This window comes from Magnolia sinica, chromosome 18 (genome assembly GCF_029962835.1).
Source record: "Magnolia sinica isolate HGM2019 chromosome 18, MsV1, whole genome shotgun sequence".
Taxonomy (NCBI): domain Eukaryota; kingdom Viridiplantae; phylum Streptophyta; class Magnoliopsida; order Magnoliales; family Magnoliaceae; genus Magnolia; species Magnolia sinica.
This window is the reverse complement of record NC_080590.1, coordinates 16,564,217-16,576,510: the sequence shown is the minus strand read 5'-3', so window position 1 is coordinate 16,576,510 and position 12,294 is coordinate 16,564,217. Positions and strand designations below refer to the sequence as shown.

Here is a 12,294-nt window from a genome sequence, read left to right as displayed (position 1 = left end):
CGATTCACGTCCCAAAACCAAATTTGGAAGATCCCAACCATCAATCTTGGGATTACGCTGCAACTCTCTTCCTAACCGTCGTTTTCAGGCGACAAACCCAAAGGATATGTTTCTCAAATTCATGGGACTTTTCAGCCATGCGCCATCCCCGGTTAGTTGCAAAAGACGAGTGGTCTGGATTACCGAAGCTGAACCCATTGTAAGAAAAAAACCGACTTCCGAAATTGAGAAAATAGAAAATCCTAATTTCTTTCTTCCTCTTTGTAGCTTTGCTTCTGTATTCGCTTCTTCAGTTCTACACTCGCCCTTCTTCAGTTCTCTTACACTGAAGAAGAAAGGAGGAGGAGGAATCTTTGATTTGAAAGAGAATGGAGGCTTACAAGAAATGGGTTAGAAAGAATAGAGAGTATGTTCATTCCATGGAATCTCTAGCGAATGTAAGCTTTTCATGTTCTTCTCTTCTCCATCTTCCCTTATCTTTTCTTCTTTTGGATCCTTAAAAAAAAGGAAAAAGAAAAGAAAATGAAAAAAAAAAAAAGATGATTAGTTTCCCTCTGTTGGGCAATTTTCTCATCTGGGTTTTGAATATATATGCCCAGGGAATGACGTGGCTCCTCCCCGAACGCTTCTCCGCTTCGGAGATAGGGCCAGAAGCAGGTTCTGTGAAATTTTGGTAACATTTGCTTCTTCTTATAATAGAACTGGGCAATTGCGGCATCTTTTGGGATTGATTCGGCAAATTCTTTCTGTTTTCTTTCTAACGATAACTGGGTGTTGAAAAAAAAAACACGAATCTTGTTGTGCAGTAACGGCTATTTTGGGGGTAATCACTGCTGTAAACCAACATATCATTGATACTGCTCCAACCCGTAAGCAGACAAGCTTTGTGGAGCCGTCGTTCCCTTGGTCTTTGTGCATTTCTACACTTAAAGACTTGGAAACTTTAGTCGAAGTCGTCGCTCAACATTTCTATGGTGATGATAAGAAGTGGAATTTTATTGCTGTCACGGAAGCTACCAAGTAAGCCACTTGAATTACTTTTTTTTTTTTTTTCAATTCATTCTGCCGGTCTTTGTGATATGTGAGGTGTTTGGATGTAGAAGTGTATTGATTTGCCAAACTTAAGTTTGACCAAGAGGAAATGACAAAGATGAATTCTCTCCGAATATAGATATTATTTTCTTTGACAATGAGAAATTTATTAAAGAAAACACACAATACAAAGATCCATTAGGATAATGAATACTGATAAGCAATGAAAAGACCTTGCAAGAGAATCCATGACCGGGCGGGTTTGTGTCCCTGGCAATATGATTAAACTCAACTCTCATAAAAGAAAGATTTGTCAAGATACCAATTTTCGAGGAAAGCCTGCTTCCATGTCACCAGGAACTTTCCAGAGACCCTAGCAATCGCCTTCAACTATAAGAGGCCCTGGAAAAGAGATCCTTGAAGAGAGAAACCCCCCCACTTCAGTTGCAAGGATCTCTGCTTGACTTGAGTCACCAAAGCCTACCGGACCGAGAAGAATGATTACCATTCGGTTGGTGATCATAGATTGTCCTACCACTCCTGGAACTCTTGGATTCCCCAAAGAGCATATGTGAACACTTAATTTCATCTGAAAGGAGGGGTGTCCCAGGAGTTGGTTTTTGGCAGGATGGTAGGTTGTCTTAAAGGGCATTAACCAAATCATTCTGAATGTTGGTGATCTTCAGCCCTTTGAACTCTTTGGTCACCGAGATCAACTCGCAAAGGAGGAACTTGTTTTTCTTGGCCACATCCTGGTAAGACCTAGAACGGCCTACAAAATTTTAATTTTTTGGAAAGGTGCATGATATTATTAGGCAACTGCCAACAAAAGAAAACACAGAAACAACATAACAAGATAACAAGCATAGAATGGCTAACAATATGAATTGAATGTGAAGTGAATTTAAGTGAATTTTCCTTTCAAGTCCAACTTGAAAGGAGTTACAATTAGGAGCCAGGATTACAATGTGATTGGTAAGGAATGAAATCTGAATTTTGGTTACTTCCACTTTATTAGACTACTAATTGCTATTCAATTTGATAGTGCATCGAAGCACACCCTAAGTTGGTCTGTTTCTCGTGTCATGTAATTGAAATGCATTTTTAAACATTGGGTGTTTGGTTTCAATTTGATTCAGAGCACTAGTTAGGCTAGCTTTGTTTCGCGATGGTGGGTATAAGATGCTTTTGCATGGTGGGGAGGTTGCGAATGTGGAGAAGGGTACGAATGCACTGGAATCTCATCATGGAATGGGGAATTTCGCAATGCCTGGTGGATATCATGGCCCCAATGGGCACTTTCACGAATTTCGTGGCCATGATCCACGGAATCTGGAAGGAAGAGCTTTGTCTGCATTGAGCAGGTTCGGGGAAAATGCGAAGATGGTCTCTAACCCGACATGGTTGAATAGGGTCCAACACCATAATGATCAACTCATTGGGCCTCCTGGTAATAGTTTCCTGATTGCTATTCAGTGTACTCATTTGTTTTGTGTTACATTCTTGATTACTAACAGATTCGCAGTTTGCAAATTTGATGCGATTATTTTTGCTAATGTTGTTATTGCAGCTTTGGCGATCGAAAAGCCAACACTTTCTAGTATTTGGTCTGAGAAGGGGCTCTCTGGTGGGTTATTTGTGATGGGGGAAGTTTTGTTTATTATGAGACCGCTTATCTATGTTCTATTCATAAGAAAATATGGTGTGCGTTCGTGGATTCCTTGGCTACTTTCATTGACCGTTGACGTCACTGGAATGGGCATTCTTTCACATGTCACGAGCATGGGTGGTAATAGCAGCAAAAACTCTATTCCACTTTCTGCTTCTGAAAAGGATGAGGTGAGTTTAGCTTAATTTCATGTATCCAAAAGAATTTGAATTGGACTCTCAGGGTGAACAAATCTCTATCATTGAGATGGCCTTGGTTTGTTCTGTTATATCTATCACCCATCGTGTATGATGGACCATGATCGAGTGGCTGTGAAAACTTCTTATTATGCTGCAGCGTGTGTTTTAATTCCTGATAAATTGTTGGTTCTGTGGTGCTAAATAGGTTTCCTTGGTATGAACTTTGATATAGGTAAAAAGGAGAAAGCTGTTGTGGGCGCTTTATCTCATGAGAGATCCGTTCTTTAGCAATTATAGTCGGTAATTTCTTGCTTGCGTTATGAAGATCCTAATTTTATGCAATACAACTTGTTGCGTTTGCGATTTACATATGATATTTCAGGCATCGCCTGGAGCACGTTGAGAAACTTTTGGGCCCTGTTCCACTTGTTGGATTTCTTACAGGTGTGTTTTTTAACTCACTTTTGAATTCGACACTAAGTCTACTGCACTATTTTTGCCTTTTCAATCGTGCTGATCACCATTGATGATGCTGAGGTATTATACCACTGTAGATCAGAAGTGGCATTTTGTTGTTAGGTCAAGCAATGGTACAGGTGGTGCTACCTTCCAGCAACCTGAGCCATTGAGCTGGCAGGCCTCATCATTGGATGTGCTGTGCAGTAATATCTCCCCCCTCATATGATCCTAGCTATTCAGTGAAAATGGACAGTTATAACCAAACCCAATTGGACAATTAGGATCATCCGGTGGGGGGATATTTTGGTAACTTCCCATACACCATGCACCAGTCACATTAATGATTTGAATTAAAAAAGATGCCCCCCCACACATGCATTTTTTTGGGCCAAGCAAATGCTTGATCAAGTGTTTTATATTACCTCTTATGATGGCACATGCTATTACACTTATATTGAAAAAAAATGTTAGACTATAATACTGTACTTTCATTATGGATGCAGCTAAACTTGTTGAGCTTCTTATTGGGGCTCAAACGCGGTACACTTACATGTCGGGATCATAATCTTATGCATGGGCATCATAAAAAAGAATGTGACGTCAACTGCAATGCTCTTAAACATCAGCATCATAAGATAGAATGGAGGAGTTTCCTAACAAAGTTGTGCCTTTTGCATCTTCAAGTAGCGCGTTTTTTGGGTGAGTACTCCTCTGATTGTGGGTAGCAACTTCCATCTCAACCGCTTAACATTCTCATTTCCAGAATTCAGATAAACCTGGTTGTATTAAATTGATTTTATATCCAGTACTAACTAAGGTTTATCCATTCATATGAGCCAGTCATTTTTTTTTTTTTTTTTGGGGTCTATTTACTAGTTGCTCATTTAAGCACTCTTATATAATTTATACCTGGGATATTATAAAGATTCGAGGGGTTGGTTCTTGCTACTGAACCAGTCCAGAAACAACCATCCTGGTTGCGCCTATTTCGGTCAACTTGGTTTGCAACCTTGCCTGAATTGTATGCTCTTTCTTAGAACAAGGATGAAATTTATAGGGTGGACTGTATCAACATTTTATTGAAGTCATTGGGCACTGTAGTAGTTTTTGTTTTTTGAAAGATGATGCAACTTATTAAGGCCAGATGCCAAAATAAATAAAATTAAATTAAAAACAGAAAAGCAGCAACAAACAAAGAAAAATAATGACAACAAGACAAAAAGGGGAAAAAAACAATATACAACATATCCCCTAGGCTGCCTACCCCAGACAAACCCAAAAACCCTCAGGAAACCCAATCCCTGATATACAACATAACCCGAGTTAAGACCCCGACAATCGAACCGCTTTTGTTACAGAAGCATTGGTTTCTTTCGCCCCAAATAGCCCAAAGAACTGCTAATAAGGTAACTCACCATTTGGATTTACCAAACTTCCCTCCGCCATTGATCATGCAGTCATACAAAGTAGCAGATTTAGTCTTTATATATATATATATATATATATATATAACAGTGGATATTTTATGCATAACCTTTACAGCCTAGAATTTGGTAGGTGGATATTGGTGAGATTGTAGGAATCAACACTCAAATAAGTGGCATTGCTTTGGCCAGCAATTGTGTACTCCATCTTTCTAAAGTCGAAAGTGTCTCCCACCTTCAATGTAAATTTGGTTGGGATTTCTCGACTCCTGTCTTCCAGAAATTTGGTTTTATATGGGTTTGAGCTTTGCTACGTGCACATGTGTGTGCAACGAAGCTCATGTTCATGCCACGCGTGCCGGCATGGCACATTGGTGTGAGATCCAATCTATCCATCAGTTTGGTACATCGTTCTACATGTTTTCCCAAAAATAAATGTCTCCCACAGTCCCACTCAACATGTAGGCCCCAATATTGGAAACAAGTGGATGGGTTAGAAAACTTTGGCCAAGTTTTTCACAGCCGTACTTTTTTTTTTTTTTGCAAACTGTGACCCACCTGACCAGTGGATCATCCTGATTCTTAGGCTAGGGCATCAATATAGTGGTGCCTTTTTTTAAAAAAAATGGATGGATCATATCTCAGACCTATCGTGCTATGCTGGCACATGTGTGGTGTGTACATGGGCTTTATTGCATATGCATGTGGGCTTAGCACAACTTTATGGGTTTTCCCAAAGTCAGTGGCTGACTTTTGCACTGGGTGGACAATTGATGCATGGGGCATATCAGGGGAATTGTTGTGGAAGTGTGTGGTTAAAGCAGGTTTGGGAAACCGTAGGCTAGAAAGAAAAAGAAGACTGTTCCAAGCAGTGTTTGAAGTATTAGTAATCATTACATGCATCGATGACTGGGGATGCAAAAATATCTATTGAATCATCGATGATATTGCTGATATCCAGAAAAATATCGCTCACTGAGGGAAACATGGGGAAAATGGTGGAATTTTTTAGTGAAACTTCATGAGATATTGAAAGACAATTGTTTACATATTTAGGAATAAAAATATTGTAGGAAAAAAACCATACATAATAAGTTTTTATTTAATTGGGGCCTAAACCATGTGCTATCTGAAAAAAGTAGTACATGGTAACCAAAATATAAGCAATTCATCCACATACTACGGTAAATGAAAAACATACATCTCTTAAATCCACATGGAATTATAAAGTAGTTCGAAGTCATCAACTCTATCGCCATTAGGTTGGTCATAATAGTGTTGCTCTACCTGTTAATAGTATTGTGTGCAGGTTATACCAATGCATGTACTCTCTCGGATATCTTTGGTACTCTTCCTCCTTGAATTGTACAAGTATGCCTAGCTATTGGTACTATATAATTGATGAGGACATTCGAGCACCAGTCAGAGTATACCAGAGGAGGAGGAGAACTTCTATTTTTTTATGGCTAGGTGATGCATGCATGGGGTCCTGTGGGCCCAATTTTAATGCCTAGCCCATTGAAGACCCCACATGCATGATCATGCATATTTGAAGGCCCCACACTAGGAAGATGCATGTGGGTTACTTAGTTGGACCATTTGAACCATTTGATTTCGACTGTGGACCATTCTAACTGTTGGATCATCGTCATCGGACATCTTGATTATGGACCCCATAGGCTACGAAATAGTTTAGCTTATTTAGTTTGTTCATATGTTTGTTATTTTTTTATTTAGCTTATATTTTTGTTGAGTTTAGGGAGTTAGGAGTAAATTTTATTTTACTGAGCGTCTTTATATGAAACTTTTTATTTGAGAGCGTCTTTTTGTAAAAAGTATTTTTTGAGACTATAAAGGCTTGGACGTCCACACCTTAGTCATTATTGCATATGAAAAAAAAAAAAAAAAAACCTCTCTCTCTTTGCTTTGTGATTAAATAAAACCTCCAGTGATTGGACCAATTTGGTGTGATGCCATGGAGTGATTCCAAATTATATTTCTCTTTCATTCTCTTCCATCAAAATGTATATTCCTTCTCTTTTCTCCTTCTCCTTCTCTTTCTTTCTAGTTTTCTTCTCTTCTTTCCCCATCAACAAACAATTTCCACGTTAATCTCCACATTCATACTTGTTCTTCTTTCTCCCAACCCATACTCCATGTGGGTTTGATGAATATTTCTGTTTTTCGTTTACCTTACTTTATGGACGTATTGCTTATGTTTTATTATTTACATTGTATAGTATTTGAATGATATGTACTCATTTTGGTTACGATTGCATTGGCTTTTTCTGATAGCATATGGATTAGGCTCATATAACATGCAAACTTATTGTGTATGGTTTTTTTTTTTTTTTCAATATTTTTATTCTTAAAAATGTAAACAGGTGTCATTAAACATTTCCTGAAGTTTCATTGAAAAATTCCACCTGTTCCCCATGTTTCCCTTAGCGATATTTTTCTGGGTATCGGCAATAATATTGGCGATTTTGGTACATTTTTCCATATCCTCAATCATCGATACATGTAACGATACTGTTACTTTGAACATTGGTCTTCGGTAGAGCTGTGCATTTTAGATCTGATCCGGTGGATCCGACCCGATTCGAACAGAACCGATGGTCTAGATCGGTCAGGATCGGGTAGCCCCATCCAGATCCGAAATATTTTCGGGTCGGGTACAGATAACGCTTGTTCCGAACCGATCCGATCCGTAATCCGATTTGATTGGATCTGATTCGGACCGACCGATCTGGACCGTATTATATATATATATATATATATTTGTTTTTTTACTTTTTAAGTTTTACCCGACCCCTTTTTTATCCTACCCTAACCCGAAGAACACTCGCCGCCGCTCCGAACCCTAAATCCCCAAATCCTTCCTTCTCTACCCTACCCTACCCGCACCCACAGATCACGAACCCTCCTTTGCACCTGAAGAACGCTCGCCGATCCGGATCCGGAATCCCCAGATTGTCCCGATCCCGATCTCTACCCGACCGGGTAAGTCTCTCTCTATCTCTCTCTGCAACTCTTTCTCTCTCTAATTGGGCGTGGATTAGCTACTGACAGGTTGAGTAGTGAGAGTCGCTACTGAAGTGATGTCACTAAGTTTCGTGGGCCCCACCATGATGTATGTTTTGTATCCACGCCGTCCATCCATTTGGAGAGATCATTTTAGGGCAAGGTCTAAAGAATGAGTTAAATCCAAAGCTCCAGTGGACCCCAGCAGAGAAAACAGTGGCTTCGTGACACCCCCCATTAAAAACTTCTAAAAGCCACAAGAGTTTTAGCTAACCGTCTGTTTTCAGGCCAGCACATCAAAGGGTTGACGTCGTTCAATCTAAAAAACTTGAAGGGAATCGCACATTTACAGTGGGTCATAGAGGATCTACGGTTTGGATGAAGGACCCACTTTCATAATTCTGCACTTACACATCTGATCAGGAGTACACTACAATTCCTGGTCCGTCTGCATCAAATAGTAAAGGCATCCTACCCATCTATTTTGTACCAGTGGAGCCCTTGTCTTGGTGATCCATACCGTTCATATGATATGGCCCATGGATAGAGCATGCCCCAAAGATAGATATTTGTGTTTTCCCTTCTTTCATGTCTTTTTAAACTTTGGAATAGGTTGGATTTCAAATAAACATTATGGTGGTCTGTCGGATAGTTTCAACAGTAGGAATCACTCTCCCCACTGTTTTCTATGGTGGGGTCCACTACAGATTTTTATTTGCTTCATTCTTTGGTTCATATTCTAAAATGATATCTCAAAATGGATGGACGGTGTGGATACAACACATACATCATAGTGGGGCCCACTTAGTGACATCACTTCAGTAGCCTAATCCGCGTCCCAACCGTTCGTACAACTCGGAGCTCGAGGAGCGTCAGTGCTCGTCTTCACACGACACGTACCTAGGGCTCAAGGACACGTACCTAGAGCTGCTATGTCAGCTAAGCTACAGACAGACAACAAGTAGCTGTACTTGAAGCTTCTTCAGGAAGCTATAATTTAAAGCTTCTTCAGTAGCCATAAGCAGTAAGCAGTAGCAGTACGTTTTTTCCTACTAAGTAAACTGTGTGGGGCGCATCTTGAATTTTTTGGTTTATCCACACCGTCCATCAGTTTTTCCAGATCATTTTAGGGGTTGATACTAAATTTTAAGTATATCCAATAATCAAGTAGATTGCACCATAGGAAAGAATGAGAATAATGATTCCCACACCGTTGAAAATAATGAAAGATCCGAACCTTGCCCAATCCGATCCGACTCGAGTTTCCTGACCGAGTCGGACTCGGATCGGGTCAAGCCAGCAGGAATTCGGATCGGTTCGAGTCCGATGACCTGGACTCGGTACCGGATCGGATCGGGTTCGGGTCAAGCCCTGCAAACTTCGAACCAAGTCGAGTTGGACCCAATCCGATCCGACTCGGTCCGATGCCCAACTCTAGTCTTAGGTGTATTGCTAGGATTGGTCGTCCCATAACCATATCCGTAGTATCCTCTATGTACATTAGGCGGGATGGAAGTGGAGCTCCCCTGCTCTGGAGTAATGTCCATGAATAACATGGTCCGTGCAAATCCTAAAATTTTCAACTCAAATCCATATGAATGCATGAAAATATTGCATAGACATGTATTTGAGTTCCAACTTCCAATCCATGCTAAAATCTTATGAAAATAAATAAATAAGATTTTTTCAAAAATTTTCTGACCTTAGAAATTCCAGACTACTTCTGTTCTTGAGTGTCGAATCTTTCCCAAATCCAAGTTTCGAATCGCAAGAACTGAAGAAGCCTGGTCGAAATCCACCTTAACCAATTCCTCAAAAAATCTCTTAAAAACGCCTTTCTTCTTCTTTTTCTTCTGCGGTGTTGATTTATCGCTGATAAATCAGTGATATGCACGATATTAACAGCGATACCTGGATTTTTTTAGTTTTCTTGCAGTATCTGTATCATCAGGTTGGCGATATCAATAATATAAACAAATATTATCAAATAATATTGCCAATATCTGGAACAGTGTTTCCAAGGCTAGTCATCTTTCAGCCAGTGTTTTTGGGGAAGACCATGGGTGTAATTGTGGATTGAAGTTGACAAGACAAATCCGCCAAAGGGATTCACCTCCTGCTTTCAGACCAACTGGAAGCAAATGTGGGCTTGTGGCAAGCTGGTAGGCAGCTTTTGCTAGATGGTGAGCTTATGATGGTTTGAAGTTTAATTTTAATGGTAGCTTGGCTGGGAACCGTGGCCAACTAGAATCGGGGGTGTGTTTTTGAATCATAATGGAGGAACCTTGCTGTAGTTTTCCAGCCTGATAGTCTTTTGGGACTCTAATTATGCCAAAGTTGTTTCCTCTCTCCAATGGGTTAAAATCGCTTAGTTAAATGGATGAAAGCTGGTACTGTCCTTGGGGTTTAGGTGATCTCATTGAAGAAGCAGCAGATATCTGGTGCTTTCCACATCCTTCTCTCATGTGTATAGAATGGCAAATGCGAGGGCTGATAGGCTAGTGAAGGAGGCCTTGCTGAGGGGGGAGCTGCTTATCTTTGGCAGGTGCCAAGATTTTGTAATTGTATCATAGAATGCAAATGAGAGGGCTAGGAGGCCATGGGTGGAGTTGCTTATCTTTGGCAGGTGCCAAGATTTTGTCATTGTATCATTGAATGGCAAATGCGAGGGCTGATAGGGTAGTGAAGGAGGCCTTACTGAGGGGGGGAGCTGCCTATCTTTGGCCGGTGCCAAGATTTTGTAATTGTATTCAGGCCTTAGGGCTGGAGCCTTTGTAATTGTGTGGTTTTGTTTGTTAATCCAGGGGGTGGCTTGCCCCATATTGTCTTGTTGCTTTGCTTTCTTCTATAAAGAAAACATTCCACTTAAAATCCCCTCTATCCAAAAAAGAATAAGAAACAATCTCATTCATTCCAAAAGAAAAAGGGGGGCAAAAAAAATAAAAAAATAAAAAAATATATTAATAGTTGATATTGTCAGCAGTGAGGGCCAGAAAGAGGTGATGGGGTGGGGGGTGTTGGAAGGGCATTTCAGAAGCCGACACAAATAGCTACATTGGAAGGACATTCAATGAAGTCAGTTCAAAGGTGGCAAAGGCTAAAGGATAATTTTGGGAGGACACTTGGTTAGGGGATAAGCCATTAGCCTTAAAGCTTCCTAGACTCCATTGGGTTGTGTAATCTAAAGAATGGCAGTAAAAGATTCTTAAAAAAAAAAATCTTCTGAGATGAACAAGTTTGGAAGATGGTGTTAAGGAGGAATTCAAAAGAAGAGAAAGTGGGGAAAATATGGTTCCATTGGGTTTGTTTGCCCAGGTCTTCATTCTGTGGAGCGGGGTGGAGTGGAGTACTCTTCTGTGTGGAAGTGGAATCATCAATGGCGCATCTTGAATAAATCCTTTTTGTGTTTTACCCCAAGGGTGGGGTGGAGATGAGAGTAGAAGGTTCTGGCTATATATGGTTTGGGGTTCCATGGCTCCTCCGAGAGTTGAAGCTTTCACTTGGACAGCTGCTAGCATACTACTGACAAGATTCTCATGGTCGACCACCTCCAACATAAGGATCATTATCTTACTAGTATTTGTTTAATATGTAAAAGGGAGGCAGAAGCTGCACATCATGTATTTTTACATTGTTCTATGACTTGTAAACGTTTGGGCATAATTAAAGCTTTCCGGAGTTGCAGGGTCTTTTCAAACAACCATGGGTGAGATGTTCCAAGATCAGGGATGGGAGATTTGAAAGAGAGGAATTCTGTCTTTTTTAATGGATTGAATTTTTGGAGGAAAGCTTTATAATGAAGGAATCAAGAGCAATGTGATCAAGTGGGCCTTCATTTAGAAGGATTTTAGAGGAATTTCTATTTTGGAGGTCCTTCATTGGTCCACCGTCATAAATAGTGAAGCTTAGAGGATCACAAATAAAGTGTAGGTGGTGGTGCCCCTAGTCTGTTGATTCGAAGTTCAAGTTCAATGGCCCCTTAGAAGGCAATCCGGGCTTGTGTGGTCTTGTTGGAGGTATCCTTAGAGATTGATAAGTGTGTTGTGCATGTGGCTTTCTCCAGCCTGCAGAGTACGGAGATGCCAACGAGGCGGAAAGAGAGGGTCTAAGAATATTTTGCAAGAGCTTCTCCTAGCCTTTGATTGTTGGAGGAGACTCTGGGAATGTCATTAGATTGGACTTGGTTGAGCAGTTTGACCCGTGGAAACTTGCCATTGTTTTTAATGAGATTTGCGACTTGGGCCTGACCTCTTGGATAAACATTTCATTTGTCCTTGTTGGTCATGGGGCCAATGAGGCTGCTGGTACTGTAGCTAGGGAGGGTGTTAGCTGTGTGGCTCTTGTATTCGAAACTTGTTCTATATTTCTTAGGGATGCTGTTGTATCTCTACTGATATGTGATTCGCGCATGCGTGCATGGTTGTTGTTGTTGTTGCTGCTGCTGCGATGGATACAAAGGTGTAGGAAGAAGAGCAATGAACGAAGGTATAAATGACAGTCTCCTGAT

At 40.5% G+C, this 12,294-nt stretch overlaps 1 protein-coding gene across 1 annotated transcript; it reads left to right on the top strand.

Annotated features, from left to right (window-relative positions):
- Positions 1-151: 151 nt before the first annotated feature.
- LOC131233194 (peroxisome biogenesis protein 16) lies at positions 152-3,904 on the top strand. The gene is made up of 8 exons (XM_058229821.1): positions 152-437; positions 600-657; positions 807-1,020; positions 2,172-2,482; positions 2,603-2,871; positions 3,113-3,180; positions 3,263-3,324; positions 3,843-3,904. Exons 1-8 carry the CDS (start codon positions 369-371, stop codon positions 3,902-3,904), a joined length of 1,113 nt encoding a protein of 370 aa, XP_058085804.1. The 5' UTR covers positions 152-368.
- Positions 3,905-12,294: the final 8,390 nt, after the last annotated feature.